This window comes from Labrus mixtus, chromosome 5, assembly GCF_963584025.1.
Source record: "Labrus mixtus chromosome 5, fLabMix1.1, whole genome shotgun sequence".
NCBI classification, from domain to species: Eukaryota; Metazoa; Chordata; class Actinopteri; order Labriformes; family Labridae; genus Labrus; species Labrus mixtus.
In genome coordinates this window covers 9,730,184-9,754,847 of record NC_083616.1, presented here as the reverse complement: position 1 = coordinate 9,754,847, position 24,664 = coordinate 9,730,184, and the positions used below count along the sequence as shown (strand labels likewise).

General features: G+C 39.8%; 1 protein-coding gene across 1 annotated transcript; it reads left to right on the top strand.

The window, feature by feature from the left end:
• The first annotated feature begins 11,332 nt into the window (after window positions 1–11,332).
• zbtb34 (zinc finger and BTB domain containing 34) lies at window positions 11,333–23,229 on the top strand. Its single transcript, XM_061037674.1, has 2 exons — window positions 11,333–11,492; window positions 16,544–23,229. The coding sequence occupies exons 1-2, from the start codon at window positions 11,475–11,477 to the stop codon at window positions 18,104–18,106; spliced, it is 1,581 nt and encodes a 526-aa protein (XP_060893657.1). The 5' UTR covers window positions 11,333–11,474; the 3' UTR covers window positions 18,107–23,229.
• The last annotated feature ends 1,435 nt before the right edge of the window (window positions 23,230–24,664 follow it).

The window sequence follows — 24,664 nt, the reverse complement described above, 5'->3', positions numbered from 1 at the left end:
CAGAATTATGACAACATTTTCACTGGATTTCTTTTTAAACTTTTGACACCAGCTGTACTGTACGGCTGATTTATTTTTAGCCGTGGAGATAGTTTGAGGAAGCCCTTATACATTGCACCCTCCTGGGAGAGAAAAACAGAGACTGCAGAAGTGGAGCGAACCCCCGCTGAGTGTTGATATCAGGTTATGATGTTTGCTGTTTTAACATGAGCCTCTTTTCTCTTTTCTCCTGTTGTTTCTTCTGCTCTTCAAGGGTAGACAGGCAGACAGAGCCCGGGGGCTGTACCTCCCCAGCTGGGATCTTAGGTTAAGCTCCAAGAGAGAAAAATACCAGTGATGTTGACTTTTTTTTTGGTGCATTTCCTTCAGTGCAACTTGATTTGACATTAGACACTTGACAATTCCCATCATATGGTTGTGTTTGTGTAACTTGCAGTGAGGCTTCTTTAATTTAAGCACTTTTTTATTTGACGTCAGTTCATCCTAAGGTCAGAGTTTATGAAAACACTGGCAATACAAGCTGCAAAGCTGTGCTATGAAAGTGTGTTATGTAAAGCTATACTTTACGTTCACTCTGTTTGAACCCCTTTCTCTTCTGTTGAATGATACCATATAAAAGCATTGCATTAAAAGAACAAAGAAACAGTGCAACAAAGCAGACACTGTTCAATTTGCAGTGATGAACTCTTGCTTCAGATATACAATCTATGTTCCTGAAACAAAAATTGAGATCTCCATAATCTAATCTGTAAAACACAAGAAGACACTGATGGCACCAACGTTTTCTTTTATGTCCACAGAGCAGCATTCAGGTAGAGCTCTGGGTGAGGTCTGACAGATGTCAATTAAAGGGCTATTTAAATATTTAAGCAACAAAGTTTGCAAGTTGTCCCTCGGGTGCAGTTACTTTGGGGGGAGGGGTGGTGGGGAGGATAATGCAACCTCAGCTCTCCGAGGAGCAGCTGAATGCCAAGCAGGCTGCATGGATAGTTGGGAGGCATCGCTGGGCCAGCTTGGGTTACAGTGTGAATTAAAGCTGACACTAAGAATCGCTCCTCACAATGACCTGCAGAAAACAGCAGACAAAAGAGCCTATTTTGAAGCGGGACAAAGGGGAGGTTAGTGGAGATACCTGAGCCTGGACGGGGCTAGTCAGCGTGTCTGTGGAAGGACGAATGGTTGGTGCCGCAAGACCACCGCAGCTAGACCTCAGCAGGAGGAGGAACATACTGAAAACACATTCCTGCACAGCCATACCACCAGAAAAGACATGACACACACACACACACACACACACACACACACACACACACACACACAGACACACACAAGGATCATCTCTGCACAAACTGTAATTTGTAAGACATCATCTTTGGAAATATTATCAATGTTGTCAGGGGTGTGACTTGTGATGTGTTGGGTTAGTGGTCACACACACACACACGTACACACACACTCACAAACACATACACACTCGCGCTTCCATGATTTCATAAGAGTTCAAAACAGAGAGAGATTGTCAGCGATCTGTTCTGCTCCCTGGAGGACTTTGTCATCTGAAAAGCATATTTAACCTTTCAGATCTTTTCAGAAATGTAATTTTCCCCGCACCAGAACTTACTCAATCATTACTATTGACATTTTGTGATGAAATTTACATTACCAAAAAATACTTCAGAGAGCGCCCCAGCTCTCTCATAGCAACCCTCACCTCCCTCCTCCTCCCCGAACACCACTCATCTTGTGAATTCCACAAGAGTTTGCGCTATCTCCCTTCATCTGCTGTCACCATGGTCCTCATTCATGCTTTCACCTCCATCCTAATCCCCCACTTCATCTGAAAGTCAGGATGACAGCTCTGGCTCTTTCCCTCTCTCTGTGGGTTTGTGTTCGCTTATTCAATTTTTAACAGCATCCACCTGTTCCTGAATTCAAGGCTGCAGGTATACAACTGATTGAAGGAGTAACTGGAATCTTCATGCTGTGTTCCTCCAATACATTTTTTGTGTGAATGAATATCAATATGACAATACTGTTATCCAACCAGTTTCATTTTGAATTTTTGGTGTACTATGGTTCAGTTTTTTTTCTTCTTCAGAAAATGGATCATTTGCTTCTGGCTGGGCAGACAGCATCCTGGTTGAAGTAATTGCTTTCTGCAGATATCTCCCAGGGTGCAAAGTGTCCGGACGACCGACGCATTCTTAGACAGGCATTCGGAGGGTCGCAGCTTAGTCTGGGACCAAACTGGACCGTTCAGAATACCAGTTGAAATTCAACCTTTGTATTATCCGTGTCACTTTCTCTCGAGAAGTATTCAGATAATCGTCTCGGTAAATTCTGAAACAAACAGGAGGAGGAGTCTGCAGGATTGATTTCACGTTGTGAAATTTAAAATCTCGCCACTATAGATGAGAAATTAGAGGAAATGGGTACAAGTTAACAGAAGCTAGAGGTGCCTCATGCTTTTATTGTGTACATGTGATATAAAACCACAAAAGGCTCACAATTTTAGGTTGGATGAATGTTGCATGAGAGAGATTACCAATGACTGGATGCCTACACACAAAATATGTAACTTGTGAATGTTGTCCAAATGGTACCAGCTTTTGTAAGAGAAAAACTGAAATAAAAACTGTTTGTCACTGCAGACAAAAAACAGGATTCATTGATTTTTATTGGCATTACTCTATGTCATACTGTACATCATTACATCATAAGATGCATGTTGCAAACTATGTTATATTGTACTCAAATGTGTGAAAATAACATTATCACAAATGCATAATGTATTTTTGAACATGGTAACATGTGATGGTTCATAATATATATTTAATCAATTGTGATGCTTATATAGGCCTATCTAGCATTATTATTTTTATTTTTTGGCTTTTGTGCCTTTAATGGAGAGTTGGACAGTCGATGGAGTTGGAAATCAGGGAGAGATAGTGGGGAATGACATGCGGGAAAGAAGCCACAGGTGGGATGTGAACCTGGGCCGCCCACTTGAGACAACAGCCTCCATACATGGGGCGCGCGCCCTAACCACTGCGCCACCAGCGCCCCATATCTAGCATTATTTGTGACTTTAGAGCAGAGATGATTAAAGGGTTGGCTGATGTATTTTGTCTGCCCTAAAAACAAATTTTCACACCTCAGATGCACATTAGCCTTTCTGACTTCAGGGACACAAAAAAATGTTATCCAGAAAAACAGGTGAATTTATCCTTTAATGATTGCTTAGAACTGTGTTGGTTTTGATATTTTTGTGTTTGCGTTTACTGTAGAGATAAGACAGTGGACAGAGTCGGAAATCAGGGGGAGAGAAAGTGTTGAATGACATGCCACCCAGGCCACCTGCCAGGAGGACCATGGCCTTCACACATCGAGCATGCACACTAACCACCATGCCAACCATGGTTTTGACATTTTTAACTCAGAACGTTTGCTTTATTAATAACAGTCCAAAAATCTATTAAAGTTACCTCATTAAAATGTAACAACATTATGTATAACATGGTCATTTCCTCTTTTTTAATACACAGTAAAGTGTATCTCCTTCCATGTAATGTACAGATTCTATATTCTAAGAAGACAATAAATAAATGAGATGTTTTAGAGATATATGCACAAAAAGTTAACTGTTTCTTTCATAGACAGATATTTGAGATGTCATAGCAGAAAAAAACAGTTTTTACTTAACATTTGCAATCTTTTCAATTCAAGTATCCCAGTTATTACTAAAGATGCACATGTATGATTTACTTACTCAAATGTACGTCTTTTATTCATTCATTAACAACAGTTACACTACTGCTAAATGTACTTAATCAATATCATAGGTTTCTAATTATAATTTGTTATTAGCATGATTTTTAAAGGTAAGTGTGTATTGACACAAGTGTTAACATATAATACATTGCCTTGTCACAGCTCACAGTCAGACGGAGAAGCAGCAGCAGGAAACCAGCAGCTTATATGTCTCCGGTCTCCACTGATTAACATGGATAACTCTGACCCTCAGAACGGGTGAGGATTCCTGTCTAATTGAATTACTGTCAGTCTCTTAGCCTCCAAATATTGTCTTGAACTTATACCCCTCTCTGTTGCCAGAAACTATTTACATTAATATATATGTTGGAGAGTTGATGTTTTTTTTTTACTTAACTGCAATTTAATTTGAAGCTCTGGTACAGAGAATGGTTTTACTTCATCAGCAACTAGACAATGTGTGTGCATCATGTCTGAAACATCAAATATTTAAAGAGATATACATGCTGATTTTTTTATTTTAGCGAAAGAAAAGCTGGATTTTTATACAGTCAATTGGAAAAGTATGTTTCCCCAATTACATATATCAGGGTTAGTCAGCCACACTGGCAATTCAGGTTATAATGAAATCAATTAAAATGGTTGTTATTTTTTTGACAGTAATGTATCACTGTTTGTGTGGGTCCTGGGGGTCGGGGGACAAATATGTTTTATAAATGCTCAATAAAGCACCTGAGGGCGTAAGGACCTCTCATCTGGAGCTGTGATCTAGTGGAGGGACGTCAAAGGTCAAAGGAAGGCTCATCTCTCCGAGTGTGAGGCTCATTCTTACATTAAGGCCAGAGTTATGTCACTTATTGCTTAACTCTGAAATGAGGTGCAAAAACATGGCTGCCAGATCTTTCCCCCCTCAGGCCCTAAAAAACCCAAAGGCAGGACTTATGTGTCGTTTAATGCATGTTATCCATTTTGCATCATTGGAGAACATATTAAATACCCCTCAGCAATACCAGTTCCCTATGCTATGCTAGTACTTGTTAGCATCCAGCAACAGCTCCCTTATATAAGCTGCATTTGACTTGGACATGCAACTCACACCGACATGAACATTTGATTAAATATGCATATCTCAAGTGTCCATGTCTGATTCCAAAGTGGACCGTCGAAGATTTATGGCGCCATTGACCCTCATTGCTTTGCTGCTTCCTCAAGAGAAACCTGCCACAGGCTGCGTGCCAAATGCTTTAAAATTTAAAGAGGTGATGAAGAAACTATCCAGAGGAGACAAAAACACATCAGTTCTGCCACAATAAGACTTTTCTCTTTTTCTTGCTTCCAGCCTTTTCTTTCCAGTTGATCTGTTTTACCCCGAACGCTCATTGGAAGCAATAGAAGCGAGTCGGCAACCAGCTATTCAAAGTTTACGTATAAAGAAAGTGTGGGAAAATCAGATAAACATTTCTCTGTAAAATCCCTACTGGACCGAACAAAATGAAGAAATCCTTGGCTTAGCTTCTTAAAGATCTTTTATACAATGATGTTGGAATGACCTGCACATGCCAACACTGAATATATTGGGACCTTCATCACTGCAAGTGCCATGTGAACATTTCTACCATGGCCATTTCACACACTTGATGATGCAATCTACTGATTGGTGAAGGAAGATTTTTTTTTTGTCTTTGTCTGTCAAGCATAACACATAAATTCTTTCCAGGCTCTTTGGAGAACTGTGATGTGACCTCGGCGTACGCGTAAAAAGGTATCCAACACCCTGAAGTGTCAGAATGCCACATAAATCTATCGTTCATGACATGTTCTCTCCACTGAGGTTCAGACAAAAAAACACATCTCTGAAAAGTGGCAAGGCTGACATACTTTTCAAAGAGTAATGGAGGAAAAAAGAATTCCCATATTCTCAGTGCAGCTTTGTGATTTGTCCACGCTTACTGGTAAACTGATAAAGTACTGTGACAATACCTCTGGAGTGTCTCATAAATGCTTTGTATTGACCTTAAAGCATTTGCTGACCACAAACAGAACAACGAACAGGGGGAGCATTTCTCCTGTGGGGAGGAGATGATTTACTCCGGCAGGCACACAGGATCACTGTCTTGGTTTCCCTAAGCTGACCTTCCACAGACAGCAGCACCTTCCATTGCTCCAGGCCTTCAGCCTGGAAATCTCTCCTCTCTCTCCTGCAGAATGGATTGGGTTCCAGGACCCTCTCCTCTCCTGGGACTGACCCAACCCGGGGGAACAGGGGGCTTTCATAGGAGATCACAGGTGCTTATATACAAAATGGCAATTTTCTTCTTCCATAATTCCATGTTACTGCATTACCAGATCTTATCGTGAGGCCAGTATCTCATTCCTGAGGTTTTAGACGTTAATGAAAGATGCTTTGCCTCTGGCCACTGGGGGCTAAATCAACAAGCCTAGGATTCCTGTTGGCCTTTGTAGGGGGATACCAAAGGCAGAGAGCGGACCGAGCCGAGGTCAGAGACAAAGCACCGAGCTGAAGATGGGAATGCTGCACACAACAAGCTTGTATGCAATCTTGGCTCTAAGACTTTTTTTGAACTCCAATTCCCTGTCGAATGACCTCGAGCAGCCCCTTTAGTGACAAAAAGCTCTCTTGTTTCAAAATGTATCTGTTTGAATTGGTTTTAAACTGTATGATGAAACTCTTTTGTTCTTCATGATTGCTCTCACGAGAAATTTGCATTTATACTGCCACAAATTTAAAACGCTTTAGTGCAATCATTCATGCTTTTAGGCCAACTATTGCTTAAAGTTTACCAAAAAGCTAACACCTTCATCAGTTAAAGCAGTAAAATGTAACTTTTATGAAAGCTCTCTATTCTTACCGTCCACTTAGTTAGTACTTTAAAGCTTTTATGAATGACTTTGAGCTAACTGCTTTAACCATGTATCATTTAGCCTACTCCAGGCTAGCTATCTTTAAACATTCATCCATTTATATTTGATCTGTTGTATTGTAACTTTTGTGCTTTAAATTTCCGATCATTTGATACTTCAAGCTATTTATTACGAACTGTTATCCATTACTTTAACCTGTTTTCGTCAGTTGTCCATTAGTCTATTTTAAATGATCTATTTATCCCTCAAAATGTTTTTCTGACCTTTTAGCACTTTCTATTAGCCAGATTTTTTTTTTTAGCTTATCAGTTAACTGTTAACACTTATGAGCGTACCCCAGCCTATATTTTCACCATCTAAATGTCGACTCATTACTTTGGACGCTCTATTTTTCATCTTCATCTTTTTGCTCAGTATTTTCACATTTCATTTCATATCTCCTGAGCGTCTAACATTTTATCCATCACATTAGCTGTTATGCCTCTCTGTTCACTTGCAAAATATTTTCAATCAAATTGAATTGATTTCTTGTTTCCCCGCACATTAGCTGAGCTTTTCCACAATCTTCACATGTAATCCTTTGCACCTGTTGAAGAACACCCCCCTGGACTTCCAGTACCCCTGGCCGGGAATTACTGATCTACAAACTAACACGCCAACTTACATAAAACCCATCATCCGAGGTCATGCACGGTTATTGCCATAAGCCTTTATACTTGACGTTTATATACACAGCTAAATACTGAAACTGCAGGATCTATGTACACTGTTGTAGCCTATAATTGTACAGACTGATTGCCATATTTTATTTTAATTGGAGAGCTAAAACATTGTGATGAGTACTCTTTATGCCCATGTGTGCCCTGCATTTACACTGAAACTACCTCAACAATATGTGTTGAGGATATGTAATTTCAGCCACTTAGGATCATTAAAAGGAGATCATACTGACTATCCCGCCGAAAGAGGGAAAGAGAAAGCGAGAAAGAAATAAAGAAGAGATTTGTTTGTCAGTCAATTCCGTCCCTCTCAATCTCCTTAGCCTCGTGAAAGAGGGGGAGAGAAAGGGTCGGGGTCAGCTTTCTGTAAATCTTCTGATGAAATGTTGACAAAACAGCCAATTTTCTGTAATTTCGCTGCGGCCGTCTTTCAGCAGCTTACTCACTCATAACCCCTTCATTTCAAACAGCAGCACACTGCAACCTCTGACATGTATCTCGTCCCCGGCTCCTTTGGCCGCGCAGAAAGACAGTAACAGTTGTGCCTTTTAGGTCAGGTGGATGCCGTTTAAGAAGCCGGCTTCATAAAGGACTCCTTTGTCTCTCAAACAGGCTCTCTTGGGCCCCAGTAAAAGGATAAGAAATGTAGTTAATAGCTCAGGAGTGGCCTAATCATCGGCTGCCATTACTGCTCCAATATCAGCAGAGATGACAGACTTATCAATAACAAAGGCCCAGCTGAAGCCTCCACCGCTCTGTCATTTTGATCTTTGCTCCACTAATCAGAGCTTTCATTTGAGCTAAGCACCAGGCAGCACACCTCTCATTCTCTTCATGCTGTGCCAGATATCACTCATCTTTACAAGCCACTCTGTATTCCCCCAACCCCAGGCCACCATTTCCACAAATTGGCTTAATTTTTCAGGCAAATATATGACACATCTGAGAGCTCATTATCCCTGCAATGCAACTGATTATTGTACTTACTGCTAAAACTCTCTCTGCTTTCATGGTCTGAGATGTCTTCGGTTGGAGTCCAGCTGATTCTTAAATTGAAATAAAGATATGTCAAACTGACTTACATTAAGGCATATAAATATTCCATAAGCTTATGCTGTGTTCACTTTAGTATAGTACATTTTTAAAGAATTCAGAGTCATGTTGCTTCTACTCTTGGTCTGATACAGAGCATGGACAAGTACAAATAAATATCTTATGTGGTGTAAAACAAGAACACGCATTTTAATAAAAGTCTGTCAGTCAGTTATATAAATTAGAAAGCTGTTGGTGGCATTAGTCTCAGAGAAAAAAGAAGTCTGATGTATATATATGTAGATATATACTTAAAGGGTTGATATGATTCTGAGTAGTAATAAACACTTTAATGTCAATATTTCTCTTGTTCATTCTTCCAGAAAAGCTTCTCCATCAAGGAGAAACCTGAGAGGGCCAAAGAGGTGCTCCCGCACCTGCACGAGCTGGCCCTTTCATTTACAGTCCTGCTGAGGATCAGGCACTGACTGACTCAGACACCTGCTATTGGGAAATATGTTCTCCATCAGTGAGCTATAGACTATTTCTGGACAGGAGCACTGGGGGACCATTGTTCCCCACCACACTGACAGCCAAGGTATTCTGGGACTCTTGGCACACATAAAAACAATGTGGTATTCATGTTAAGCTTAAAATTTAGGCTACTTATTTAACATTACAGAAGAAAAAAAAACTGTGATTAGAGTGGTATTTGTTGATTACGGCAGATTTTAATCATAGCTTTTGAAACTGAAACAAATGGGGAACATGAGATATTCCAGAAGAAGCTAAGAAATTAGAGTTTTTAAATGATTGTAACTAACACAGTAACTGATAGATCAAAATGATTTAACAAAATCAAACATGTATTGCTATTCACCAGATAATACATCCAGAATCACACAAACCTTCCTTTCAAGACAGAAATCTTATCTTTCATATTTAACATAATCTATGGTCCCGGGCTTAACATACAACAGTGGAGCTCCTTATTCCCTCGGTTTGATACATGATATGAGCTCTTTAAACAAATCATCTGGTCTCTGCTCCTATACAGTCTTATACAGGGGCACAGGGTTTGGGGATTTTGCAATGTCATCTGGGATTAAAAAGGAGCAGCACATCAGAGCCCCAGGCCACACCACCTGGAGCCCCCTATACGATCCCTGGCTCTGCACCAATCAGAAGCAGCCCCCATTAGCCCACCACCAAATAATTCCTGGTCAACCAAATGACACTGAGCTAACAAAGCCTCATTTCAGAAAAGATTACAACTCCAACAGGAAACCCTTTGATTATGACTTTGTTTGAAATGTTATCAATACCATGATCATTCCTGCAGGCCAACAAAACCATCTCTAATCACCATACCTTGGCTGCACCTTCAGTTGTGCATCACCCCCCCCCCCCCCCCCCCCAACCCTCCAAAAAAGGTTGAGAATAGAGGAGTGATTTGTTAAACAAGAAGCACGTGCAATGACAAAGCGATTCCTTTCTCCCTGCTGATCACCCACCTGCACACAGATTAGGTCAGAAATTCACCTGAGCTGCCAACCTGTCACTCACACCCTGTTAAAAAAAAAAAAAAAGAAACACACACAGCACACATTCATTCCTAGCAGACAGCAGACAAGAGTTTACCTGTCTACTTTTTTATCAACTGAAAAACAAACACTCTATAACGTTATTAATCAAATACATCATAAACAGTAAAGTGTTTGCAAGCAGCTTTTATAATCCAAAGTAAACAAACCTTGTTGTCTGCATTGGGTGACTGCCAAACATTAGAAAGCTAAATTCAAGTTCTGTTGTCTTAACATACTTTATGGCGTTACACTTACAACAATATCTGTGGTTAGTTTTTTGTATTTTTATTGGATGCAGATAACCAGAGATAATAATTGAGTCCGGAAACTGACATAAGCAAGTAAGCCTATTCATGTGATGAATAAATAAATAAACTTATTTTAAAGGTTTAATGTTTTTCTACCCTTTCATAATGTCATTTAATTGGTTTAACAACTAGTTGGCCTTGCCAGTTGTGTATTTCACTGGTAGGGAGGAATAAGATGTTCCCATCTCATCATCAATTTAGTCTGTGGCGCCCCCTTGTGGTATCTCTACAGAATTGTCTGGAATCATTAGAATACATCAAAAAGATAATGCGACTCAAAGCAAACACTGTTAAAAGAAACTAGTAATAGGTCCTGAATATCTTAACAAAAAATGTTCCATACAAATCTTTGTTCAGAGTTGACAAATGCCTCAGAAGTTGTTGTACTGACTACTCAGTCTAACCCCAGTGGGGTTACACAGGCTATTTATGGCGTGCAGACTGCAGCAGCTCGTTTCTGCTGTTCTGTTGGTGATAACCTAATGACTTAGTTAGTAGGCTGATTAAGTTAAAGAAATAAGAAACACAATCGGTATCTATAACGCTAGCCATGTTAATGTTGCCAATTTTCCGATTTTTACAACACATATAAAACGTTTAATAGGCTATTTATTTTATGTAGCCTATTTATGTTGTGCTGGTGGTGTGCTGGGTTTTTGTTAGGGGGGTGGAAGTTGCATAGTTGGAAAGTTATAAACCAGTATCATCAAACATTTATTTTAAGGAACTATAGTGTTACAATTTTTTTCCTCAAACATTTTAACATCCGAATAAATAACCTTTACTAAAATGTGCAATCACAATTTTTCCGCAGTGATAAAAAGTTAAAGCAAAACCAGACTGATCACAAGTTACTGTCAGGATGTCTGTGGCTAGATAAGAGCTTGAGTAAAGCTTTTCTTTTTTAAAACAACCGCAGGACACTTTACATTTGTGTTCATCTATATGTTCTCCATTATGTCTTATAATAAGAACATGATGTCTCAGTACACATCTGACATGAGCAAGGGAGGGGCTGCTGCAAAACACACTGATAGAATGAATGCAAAGAGCCAAAAGAACACTTCCTGTTGATGCAAAATTGCAGCAGCAACTGTCTGACACATCTGGACTGGAGAGGGGGGGAGGCCTGGCTGTAGTGTTAGCGAAGTACTGAGGGGAATGGACAAGGTTCAATGTTAATCTGCAAGACGGTGAGTTTGGAGGAGTCAGTTTTTTCGTGTTGTGATTGAGACAATAATGTGTTTGCAATTTGGGAGCGTCGTTTCTCTTACCTTGGTAGTAATGGAGGATAATTGCCTGCGAACGTAGCAACTACATGCTAGCGAGTTGCTAGCCGCCACTTAGCACTGGTTTTCATCGAGCTAGTGCTAAATGTTAGCATAATGAAGCTAACATTGTAGCCACTTGAACTGACAGCCGACATAGTTTACACCCGCTGTCGACGTTCAAACTTATCTCCCAGGACATACAGCGTTGTCATGCGTTTATTCAGCTGAACAAAGCGTGGCCAAAGCGTGAAACAATCCATTATGTGTGAAAGAAGCAAGTCAGTGGGATGTTAACACATTTTTTTTTCTCTAAGAAATGACCGGGCTCTTGGATAGCTAATAGGGCTAGCTAGCTAGTGGTTGTATGCTGCTGGGTGGTTCGGCCCCATGAATAGATTCATTTCTGACTGAGGTTGGTAACTTTAGAAATGAGAGTTGGAGGAGACATCACACTTAAATGCTGGTGACAGCAAAGTCAGCGTTAACGATAGCTTCCCCACTTACTAGTGCTTCACATCGGGAGCTAACTTCACTAAAGGAAGGGTTAGGAGTAAAGTTTGTGACACCTTCGGTCTCTAATGTACCTGCACTGTATGTATGTAGCGACAGCACACAGCCTACATCCATACACGGGACTCCTCATGAGTACCAAGTGTGTATCAAGATTAACACTATTTCACAGCTATTGTGTTTAATAGCGTCAAGCCTGTTTGTACTCCATGTGTCAGAAACAAACCTATGAAACAATATTTAATTCTCTAAACTAAAAGAAAAAAAGTAGTCACTAATGTTCCTGGTTGCAACTAATGTAGCTGTAAAATAATGTTATGACAGGTGAGGATAAAGTGCAGACATGGTAAGTTATTCTGTACAGCTGGGTTCACCTAGGTCAACAGGGACTGTGTTTACTTCTATTTCTGTTGCATCCAATTCTTCTGAAATTTCCAATATGCTGCGTTCAAAGCCCAGTGTGAAACCAATACCATGCCCTATTCCTAGACAATTGCACCAGAGACGGTATAAACGGTACAACTACAAGGCATGCCAAGAACAGAGTGGAGCCAAACAAATTACGACTTTTGCATGAGCGGGCATTATGGCTTTGCACCCATTCCACCCTATTTCTTTTAGCCCCAGTCCTGTTTGGGATAAGCAGTAAAACTGAATTGGTTTAAACTGCCAGCTGGAATTAGGGATTGTGCAACGCAAGGCATAGAGATGTTTGGCACATACAGTAACGACTGGTGAAAACAGGACTCTGTGAGGTTTGTCCTGACAATCTGGAAATTCAGAAATGAATTGTCATAGGTAATTGTTTTTTTTTCTCTCAGTTGAAACAGTTACCAAGCCCTACTCAATTAGCAAATAGCATTACATGTTCTGATCACCCAACTGACTTACTGCGATATTAAGTATTTGCATAGGATGACTGTTGTTTGTGCTCTGGGAAAGTGTTTTTTTTTATTTTTATAAATGTCAGCTACATACAATGGCTGCCTCAGTTATACTTTTTTTTTACTTGACTATTAGGCAGTCAAAATTAATTATAATCAGCGCTGGTCATTTAAAGAATGTCATAGTTGGATGTGAGATTTGGTGAATTTGCCATGGTTGATGTTGGACAACGTTTCCTTGAGTTGACTCTCCTCTGATTGCCTTTGTCCTTGCTAGCAGTATAGTTGTTGGTTATAGGAAGCTCTTTTTTTCTGCATTAAAATTCTGAATCATACCCCCACGATTTAGTTGTGCAGTCTTCTAGCCTTGAGCGGCTCCAGGAAGAAATTCACTGTGTGATCATAGCAAGCGTACGTCACTACACAAGACTGTGTAATTGTATTCCTTTTATTTTACAAATGGAATTTTTGAGAATTAATATGTTCTTTGAATAGTTAAAGATAGAAGGGAGGGGCTCAAATCGTTGTAGTCTGCCATTGCTGTTCATCTGATAATCACATGAGTAGGCAGAGATAAAATATGAGCATTTTCTAGTTTCCAGTTATCCACTCCAAGAACACACCCAAGGGCTAAGCATACAATATTTAGCCTTGCATACTGAGATCCCAATAAGCCTCGTTTTTACAAAAAATTTTATTCTCTCATTCCTAAAGGTCCTCACATAAAACCTTTCAATGTTAGAAATAGTCTGTTGGTCTTATTTTTATTATATGTGTTAAATTGCTCTCCAGACCTTCGCTTGTGAAGCATTTTCGCTCTGAGTCCAGTCTGCCCCATGAGCTGTTTTTTCACTGGAAGTGAAATGCTGCTGATGTTGAAAAAAACATTCGATGCTCGCTTGCTGACTTAGATTTTCCTTGTTTTTTTCCTTTTATTTGATTGACATGGCAAAGGTTTGGAGGCATAAGGTGATGTCTTTACAACAGAGTTATGCTGACATTATAGTCTGCAAGGATATCACAATGTACTCGGCATCCTTTTTACCTACATGAAGCGGCTGTGTCAAAAAAGGTTTATTGCTAGGCAGAGAACATAAGCTGCAGATGGAATTTTTGAGCTGAGTTAAAACATTTTTGGTTTTTCCCACGTGAGCTGAGCATGTGACCCTCGCCCAGCATGTGCATCTCAACAGCTAAGAATGCATTCTTTGGCTTCCCTTCAACTTGGCTCCATTTAGTATGCATGCTGTTGGCAGCCATCTCTAATATGGTTTAGTGTATGAACATGTTGCATTTGAGGGCTGGTAATGGTCGATTGGATATAATGTACACCTTCTTATAGCTGCTGTGTATTGCAACATCTTCCCCCCTCCTGCGCCAGGAGGACAGCATATGTTTTGTCGGACAGGTGTCTTGGCAAGCTTTGGCAACTGGAGAAAGTGTTTACGTTCCCAAAGTGCTGACGGGGACTCAATGCGCAGAACATCTCGCTGAATCGCTAGCAAGGGGCAGGGGGGAGAAGGAGGTGCATTGGGAGAAATGAGAGTAGGGCAGATGAGGTGAGGAGAGAGGAGGGTTAAGCTAGAGGATGGACACACAGATTTTTCAACATGGAATTATTTGCCTTTACTTAAAGTATCATACAGTAGGAATGGATTTGACAGTTTTCACAAATGTCTTATAACTGATTCTGCTGAGAAGGCAGGATCTATGTCTGTTAATATTTTATCAACCAGCTCAAGTCAGTGCATTATGGTGCAAGGGTTGTGCACCATTACTTGTGCAGCAGCGCCTTCCATCGGGGGAACTGATCTGTCATTTTGCCAAAAAGTGTTGCAGCCAAGTCTTGAATGTTCTGGCTTGTAATTCTATAAACTATCCTAAAGCAGGGAGAGGCAGTTACCAGTTGTGCTCATGAGTAGGAATGAAAATATGAACTGCGTTCAGGCAGTTACAATTGTGTTTGCTTCACTCTTTGCCGATTCATATTTATTCAAAGAAGACTTTCAGGTTTTGTAACAGACTATCAAAGCAACTCGGTGCATCCTCACCTTCCAAGGAGAACCAGATTTTCTTCTTTCCCTGCCAAACGCAGGATGTACACCTTTATGGTTACCCCTTTTTAAATGTTATGCCTCACGATAGACAGCATTGCTACAGACTGAACACATTGTGTTCAGTCTGTAGCAATCCTTTCACCTACGTTTACTCTCCAATTCCTGTTTAGCAGGGACTGTAATGAAGGAATAATATATCATTATAATTTAATAAATAGAAAATGATAATTGACTTATGAACCATATGGAATTGAATCTTTAGAATATATTGTTGTCCTTATTAGCCACTCCCTCTAATGTTTGCAGTGGATCTGGTTTATGTTGTGCATCTCCAACTTACAAGAGCTGTTACAGTAAACACGAGTCTGAGAAACTCTTGGTGTGAACTGGTGCGGTACAGATAAAGATTGATTGATTTCTGAGAAAAAAAGACTTCATTTTGAACCATTTGATGCTGTAAAAAAAAAACGAAGTGTTAGAATGCTTATTGGACAGAAATGAGAACAGGGCCATTCCTGTATGGTTCCCAAATGTCACTCATGCGAGCCAGATCTCATTTATTTTTCTTTCATCTTTGGTATAGTCAGAAGGTTGGACGCTTTAATGTTTACTATGTGTGCCAACACAATTTTTTGAAGACATTACCATGGACAGTCATGTAAGCAAACTGCTATGAAATTGCTCTGCTGCCAGATTTTGCTTCAGACCCCGTCCCCCATGCTAGAATCCTTTTGGTTTTGGTACTGTATTGTACGACTTGAGAGAGATTGTAAATGTTTTGAATTCGTTCACTGCATTTTCTTCTGTATTGTTTCTCTGCCTTCCTGAATAATAGAGCCTGACCTTTAGATTATTTAGGCTGTGGCCCATATAAACATATTTAAAATATTTTTTTAATGAACAAGCATCAATAAACACTTTTGTTTAAGAAAATTAAATTTAGTTAGAATCACTCAAATTTAGTTTAAAAAGATTAGCAAAAATATGGAGGGAGGCATTTGTAAAATACTCTGTTCTCAAATACATGAGTGACAGACACTGTATTTATTAATTTCCTTTTATATATCTTATTCATTCATATTGGTTTGTAAATTATTTTGAGTTTTTAAGCACCAGTGATAAAGAAGTTATAGGTGTTATGGATAAAATCCTCTGCGTTCAGTAAGTTAAAATCTTACATGGTAACTGAATATGTATTCAGGGCATGCGTCCTATTGTCATCTTCTGCTTAAATACCAATTCATTTACAAAACTTGAGTGACTGGAAATGCAGCTTATAGCCATTTTAAAATGTAGCTTCAAATGCTGTGATGCTGTAAGACATTCAATATGGTATCTTGAGGCATAGTAATGGTTTTTAACTGTACTGCGTGAGTTAAATACTCATCTTAAGAAGGCTATTGTATCGTTTGTCTCACAAAGAAGGTAAAATAATTTTAGAACGGTGTAATAAGAAACTTCTGTGTTTGAATGCAATGTTTCAAATCTTCATTTTTTCGTCTTTTTTATCTTTTCACTTCAGGCCGCCGACAAACTGGAGAAACATATCCAAGAAATGGACGACGGCAGCTACATCGAGTTCGATGTGCCGGAGTTCAGCAACACTGTTCTGACTCAGCTCAATGAGCTACGGCTGCAAGGAAAGCTGTGTGACATCATTGTTCACATACAGGGCCAGCCTTTCCGAGCCCACAAGGCCGTGCTGGCAGCTAGTTCACCCTACTTTCGTGACCACACAGCCCTCAGCACCATGAGTGGCCTTTCCATCTCGGTCATCAAAAGCCCTGAGGTGTTCGAGCAGCTTCTTGCTTTCTGCTACACAGGTCACATGTCCTTGCGATTTAAGGATATCATCAGTTTTCTCACGGCTGCCAGCTTTCTGCAGATGCAGGCCATCATTGACAAGTGTACCCAAATCCTGGAGAGCATCCACTCAAAAATCAGCATCCCAGTTACTGTCTGCAGCCCAGAGAAGGACGACTTGCAGACCAGTCACAATGGGGTCAATGACAGCAACCTCTTTGTGAACCCTACCCAGATCTCCCCCCCTTACTACTCCCGTCAGAGTCAGGCAGCACACGAAGCACGCTTTGAGCTGGCAGGGAAAAGCCTGGGCCGGCGGCGACGGCAGCTGGAGGAAGGCCAGTCAGACAGAGGCAGCAGTGATAGTGTTTCCGAGCACGATACCCCCATGGAGGGAGAAACGGAGCAGGTGGAACTGATTGGCAAAGATGGGCAAGTAACAGATGTGCAAGTGAAGATAGAGAAGACGGACAGGCCCACCTACTCAGATAGCTCCTCAGCCGGCGATGATGGCTACCATACAGAGCTGGTGGATGGAGAACAGGTATTGGCTGTTAGTGTGGGTTCTTACGGCCCCGTCATCCAGTCTGCTACCTATTCTTACTCAGGGCTGACCTCCCCTTGCTTTGTCAACCTAAGCAACTCCAGTCCTTCCCGCTCCATCCTCAGTGGATTTAGAGGTGGGAGAGCCAGGGCAAAGCGCCCCCTGGCCATCCCAGCAGCAGTGCTGAGTCATATCAAACCAGGCTCTGATGACAGCGAATCAGCAGTGGGAGCTGCAGGGTTGGAGAATGATGTGCGAGAGCGAAGCCTGCGGAGCCAGTGGTACCCCTACAATGAGAGACTCATTTGCATCTACTGTGGAAAGACCTTCAACCAGAAGGGGAGTCTGGATCGACACATGCGCCTGCACATGGGAATCACCCCGTTCGTTTGTAAGTTCTGCGGCAAGAAGTACACAAGGAAAGACCAGCTTGAGTACCACATCCGTGGCCACACGGACAACAAGCCCTTCCACTGTCAGATCTGTGGCAAATGCTTCCCATTTCAGGGCACCCTTAACCAGCACCTGAGGAAGAAGCACATGGGAGTGTCAGAGGGCAGTAATCACGTGGACTCTCCAGAGAGGACGGAGGGAAGCTCAGTTCAGAAGGACCAAGAAGATACGTCTGAGGGGATGGCCTTTGAGGCACAATATGCAGAAGAGGCACCAGCCGATGATATGGAGGAGAATTCAAAATGCAGTCCAGAGGAGGCGCAAGCATCAAGATGTGATTTTTAGGTCCTGCTTCAGGTTAAGGAAGCTTTAAGAAATGTTTATTTTAACTCAACTTCAAGGACTTTTTTGCTTTTCGAATCAGCTCCCTCCACTATAGACATTTCTTCAAGGGTTTCTGTCAGTTTTGTGAAAGTTAGATGTTAAATGCAGAGAGCAAATGGGTGCTTTTTAGAAATTTGATTCTTTCAAGCAAAGGGAGTAACACCTTACTATTTTATCGGAGGTCCCAATAATCAAGACCCCCTGATTGATTTCTCTTTTTATCTTTCCATGTTTTTAAAAAACATATTTACAGAGTTATATAGGCATGTTGCAATAATTGATAATGTGAAAGCTCTGGTAAGATGCTAGTCATATCACCTTTTTACCTAACCTGTTTTTGCACATGTGGCCACAGAAGGTCACTTACTCACAAGGAATGATTTTTCTGCCAGTGCAAAGCTTCGTGTGACATATCCGTTCAATACCTCATGATACAACTACATACTCATAACAGACAGTATTTTAACTTAAATGAAACTCACCAGGTTCTACCTCATATCCAAGAACCTACCAGGCACAGAAGTGTTCACAGTTTGAAATCATTTTTTGGTTGTTTGTACATTATCTTATTGCCAAACAATGTAAAGTTTATTCTCTCAACACAAAGCCTTGATACTTAGGGGAAATATTCCTTGCTGATTGTATGGATTAGGGACAAAGTCCTTGTCAAATGTTTCATGGTCAGCCAGGTTAAAATGTAAATTAAGAAGGTGCTAAGTTAGGAGTGCATTAAATTTGCTAGCTTTCTTCTATGTTTTTTTCCACAGAGAATAGAGTGAGAAAATGACCCTGTATACTCACAAGAAAGGATTTTGCCGTCAAAGAACATTTGGTTTTAGAGAACACTTTTCTCATCACTACTGGATATCTCACGCTGTTGGCCAAGCTGTGGTTTTAGATGCTTTCATCCATAAGATGGATGAGTAACGTCCATACAGTGAAGTCATTTGTACTCCTCTATACTCTGACTTTTACTGAATAACTGTGTGTGTAAACCGTTTTTGTCCTGAGGTAGTATTCTAGGTTAATACTCAGCATCTGACAGAGTCAAGAGAACTCATTGAAAACTCAGCACAGTAGGAACAGCTTAAGATCTGTTCACACAAATCTATTTAGGATACGTCTGAATAATATGCAAACAGAAAGAACAAAGGAATCTCAGCCATTCTGACATGGTTTTTCTTCCATCATTTGAAGAGCTTATGGTTTGTTTCCTTTTCTTTCATTCTGCCCTGCCCTTTATGGTGGGACATTTGATCTGTGATCTTTAATCTCTATCGGTTTGGGGTCAAAAGCAGACTGGGAACATGTTTTCCTCATTTGTCAGTCCTACTCTATGGTGTTGACAAAGACATGTTTTAGCTGGATTAAGGCTAAGAGGTAAATTTAATTTGTTGTAGCTGGTGATCCAAAGTATTGATACACTTAGCAGAGTTTGTTGGTGGGATCTTGGGTGCTGACCCATTGAATGAAATGTGCAGATTTTTGTCTTAATTCTGGTGCAGCAGCGGAAGTATCAGCGTCAGTACTTTATCACAACAGTTTTCTTTCTCTGAGTACAAAACGTTATGAACTTTGATGAGACTCTGCAACCACATGAATGCTCATGGCTTCAAGTCATGCTTACGGCAACATAATTTTTTTATCTATACTGTTTGAACCATGGGGATCAGGGATGGGGTGTTTTTAGTATATATATAGAGACTTGGTTTTATTTCCATTGTGATTTCAAATAATCTACTTTCACCATAAATACATAAAAGGCACTTAGAAGGCCTGATGGGTTATCCTGTCATGTTAAGCTATTTTCAAGCTTTGCTGGATGGGCCCTTTCTTATTTACCAGTCGGCTGCCTTTTTAAGTAGAGCACCTGCAATAAGACTTTATTTTGCCCCATCTGGTCCGTGCTGAATTGAAGTAAAACACATAGTTTGATTATTTCAGTTTTCACATTATTTTCTACTTTGTGTGCATTTGCTGGGAGAATATTATTTCTTGTTGCTTATTTCTAAGGTTACGTCATGATTGCAGTCCTTATATACCACTGAATGTGCGGTCAACATCTTCACTCATTGGCGGTTAAGATAGCAAACCAAACTTTGGGGGATTTTGCAAAGATCAGTATAGCTAGCTCTTTGTTATCTTTTTTTATGCAAGAATTCATCACACAACACTTTTGTTGCCACAACCACACAGTCCGTTGACCTCCACAGTAACCTTTTAATGAATGTTTACTTAGTCATGTTGATTTCTGTCAGCCAGCGATGTGATGTACAGGTGTGACAGCCGATCTGACCTCAACAAACTCAGTTGCGAGCTCATCTGAATCTTACTATGATAGTGGTTGCCCTAGAGAACGACAGAGAAGGAGTATGAAATACATACCACCTTTTTGCATTATTATCAGTGATGTTTGTGAGTAATAGGTACAATCTGCTACAACAATTTTGTGCCAAGAGTTCACACCAAAGACTCATCGGTGGTTTTTAATTATTGACTGTATGAAATGCTCATTAAGAAGATTAGGTTCTTGATTTAATGTAGGACTAATCCATTACTATTTCAAAGGAATGTATGCTTCCTAGCTAATAACAATCACTTGTATACAATTTGAACAACTTGCTACGAAGACATTAAGCAGTAAAGTCATTAATAGCATCATATATTAAGCCATAAAAAGCAATTCAAAGTTGTGCAATAGGTATTATAATTGTCTAAAGCCAATGTAATCAAAAGAGAGAAACTTCACAAAAAGTGGCATCTTTAACTTAGTGCCTTGCCACAAGCTTTACATTTAGAATCGGGCACTTAGATTCCTGTGCCTCTCTTTTTTTTTAACGGATTGAATATAAACCGTTTAGTGAAAAATGGCAACATGATTTGTTGTAAAGTGATGCCAAGAATGATTAGAAATTAAATCATACTGTATCTGTCCATTTGTAGTTTTTTTTAAGCTCAAGTGCTGCCCCTCATTGTGCTTCTGAACATTTGATTAGTTGTTTGTTATCAGATGATGACTGGTTTTGAGGTTTAACTGCTTTTGTAGCAATCAATTACAATCAAATGAGGCAGACTTGTTCCCTAAAAAGCCATTGCCCCTTGTTCAGAGACTATACTGTATCCCTCCTCTCTATCGACTGAGGACAATCTAAGCAATGCACTGTAGTTTGGGGCATTTCAATGAAGGAAGGAGATGCATACGACACATCTACTTCATCTCTGTTCTCTGACCGTATCTGGCAAGGGAACAGCTGCCTGGGTATTTAGCAGAGAAGGAAACTGAACATTTGTGGAAAAATAAGCTTATCCTCATATACTGTAGCTTAATTGCACGTTGCTCAACCACAAAATTGTATTAACTTGGCAATTGATAATTTCTGAACTTGAGTTTTCATGTTTTTGTGTCATCGATTGTGCACTTACAGTTTTTCATTGATAGTTAATACAAATTCCATCCGGGAAGTCTTGTTTATATCATTTTGTTTACCCTTAAGGGACTCAGCTATAATGGCCTCAATCACTTTGGTCGGGACCTTTTCCCCTTAAATGGTGCTTTTAGACTAGTCAGATTATTATTTTGTATCAAATGAGTAAACAAGTCCATGTAATCATCATAGGTGAATGGAGGGGTAATTGTTTAATGCTTTTCATGTACTATAGTTACATATGAGATAGTACACACTTGCAGAACCAACTGAACTTGACACACACACACACACACACACACAAACACTCGAATTGACTCTTTGTCAACTCTTTGTTCCACACCTCAGAGAGGAACAGGAGATGCATTATGGGCCACAAGTAATCAAAATGAAGTGTTTACAGGGAAGGCTGTCGGACTACTTTTTGAATTGCAGCTCGTCCTATTCTTTTTTTATAATAAACTCACTTCAGGTAGTTTACAAACACTGATACAGGCTTAGAAAAAAATCTTAAGTCTTCCATAGCTTTTCTGTCAGTTTCTGTCCACTGTGTATGATTAAAAAAAAAAAAAAGCAATAACCTTTTTAAAAGCGGTCTATTGGGATCATCATGCCTATTGAAATATTGGCCTGTCGTTTATCAAACAAACTGAATGTCAGGGAGCTGTTGAATTGAAGTAAGACCAAGACAATTTAATATAGGTTTTTTTTTAAAAATATTTTGGACAGGTTGACTTCCTCTCCAGAAAATTACACTCAAAAGAACAACAGCGTTAATGCTCACTGGTGTATTTAAAGCTCAATTAAAAAAAAAAACAGTGGTTTCAGTACACTGCAACATAAGAACTGAGCGTATGGTTCAGTCATCCAACTCAGTGGCACTGTTCAGAGTTGCACCTCCAGCTGTGTCAAAGAATGAAAGGGATTTTGGGCTGCTTAGCCAATGTTTGGGGGAAGGTTGTCATGTTTAAGGTTTAGGGTTCCCTTCGGCTCCTTGTGCAGTGAGACTGTAGTTGTAGTTGTTCATGATCAAAGGGGAAGTTTTCAGTCTTACTGTTGTTGCTTCTCCTTTTACAACTCTAAACTCTGCACTATAACGTCTCTGGCTCATATGTATTTGGTGACAAGGCAAAAAAAAAAAACTTAGAACTCAGGGTATATAGTGTTAAAAGTGGTCTCATTGGACATACAAGTTCATGTCCGTAGTATAATTGTGCACTTCTCTTCAGGTGGGGAAACAATCCTCAGTCAGTGGTTCCCAAACATTCTGCCTCAAGGTGTCAATGAGCCCATATTTTCCACGGAGCTGAAGCTCGAGGAGTACCGGAGAACCCGAACCGAAAACATGACAGCAGAAATGCCCCAACTCCTGTTTTGTCCACTCTACACACAACCTCACAACCCAACTGTGAACCTCAGAACTCTACTGTTTTGTACAACTATGAAGTAAATGAAGCTAGCTAGAGCTGATGTTGTATCTATTGCCATTTATGAATTTATTTTATAGCATGAAATAAAATATATTTATTCAAATTATATATTTTACTCATAATCATTCTGTGCTGCTTCATTTTGGTTCTTAAGCTTGTAAATTGCTTTTTTATTATGAAAAAATGTCAATAGAAAAATGCGTTTGTAAAATAAAGACGCTGATTTGGCTCTGATTTGTCATTTGTGTCTCAAAAACCTTTTTGTTTTGAGTGTGTATTTTGTCTGAAATGATCCAGCTCTAAGCATTTGAATGTGAAAAAGGGAAACTCAAACATACTTTAATCCTCAGTTGTATTTACTGTGTGTTGAACCACTTGTTATTCAATTGGTGTTCATTGAATGTGCTGCTGGCATGCATGGAATCCATGGTGTAACATAACATCATCTGGGGAAGTGTCCGATGTATGTGCAGCTCTGACCCTCCAGAGGGAGCTAGGGAATAAGAAATGCAGCACAAAATGTCTCTCTGTTAAAGCCAGGAATACCCCTTTTCTCTCTAAGATTATACCCCATTATGAAAAAGCCATCGTGGCCTTAAACACAAGATTGTTTAACTGGACTATTAAATAGTAACTAATGCATAAAACCTTTATGAAATAATAAGCTGTAAGTGTGCAAACTAAGTACATTTTTGTTTTGACATTAATTAGTAAACCAGATGTCTGAAGAGAGCTTTTCCTCAGATTTTTTTAACGATTAAAAATTGTCTTTTTGTTTGTTTTAAGTGTATTCACTTAATAATAAGCCATTTACAAAAGTCACTGAGGCAACATGATATAATATAAAACGATAAATTGCTTTAATCCCAGATGGCTGGCAATAAAACAAATTTATCACCAAACAAGCTTCTTTTCCTGCTGGTCAAGTTCTTTGCCTAATCCTCAGCAGTGTAGTTTCTCTTTTTCCTTCCATGTAAAAAAATGCACCCGGAGAGAGAAATCCACTCACAGCTGTACAACAGTCTCCCACAGTGTTACGTACCACTGTATGTGGGTTTTTACAAAAAGTAAGAACATGAGGCAGCCAAATGACCAATAAAACCACCAAATTGGCCTGCTTTGTGCTTTCTCAACATTTTCTTACATAACTTTCAGGCTGCATGGGGCGATCATCATCACCCTCAATGAGAACAATTCCAGGGTTTGGAACATCTCTTAATCATTTGTTAATATATTGCAGTAATTGATTATCTCAGTAAATAATATAAGACTTGGCAGCACCACTCTTTGCTGAAAGTTCTAATAAAGTGGGTGATTGCTTAAATGACAGCATTATAGGGCTGCACAGACATCTGATCCTGAAATAATAGGCTAAATTGCACTGTTCAGTGGAATATGAGCATTAAAACAACCACAAGATACAAGGCCAGGAAACCGAGGTAGCTGTGTTTCCACATGGAGTCTTAAACTGCATTCTACGGGAATGATGTATTGCGGCTCCGAAACACAAACTCCACCAGTTGGATTCATGTAAATAATTGATAGGTATACTTGTTTCACACATTTGTTAATGTACCTTCAGGATTACCATAATTCCTGTTAAAGCAGTTTTTCCTGGTGCACTTAATTTCCAACATATTTAAGTTATATTTTGATTCAGTTTG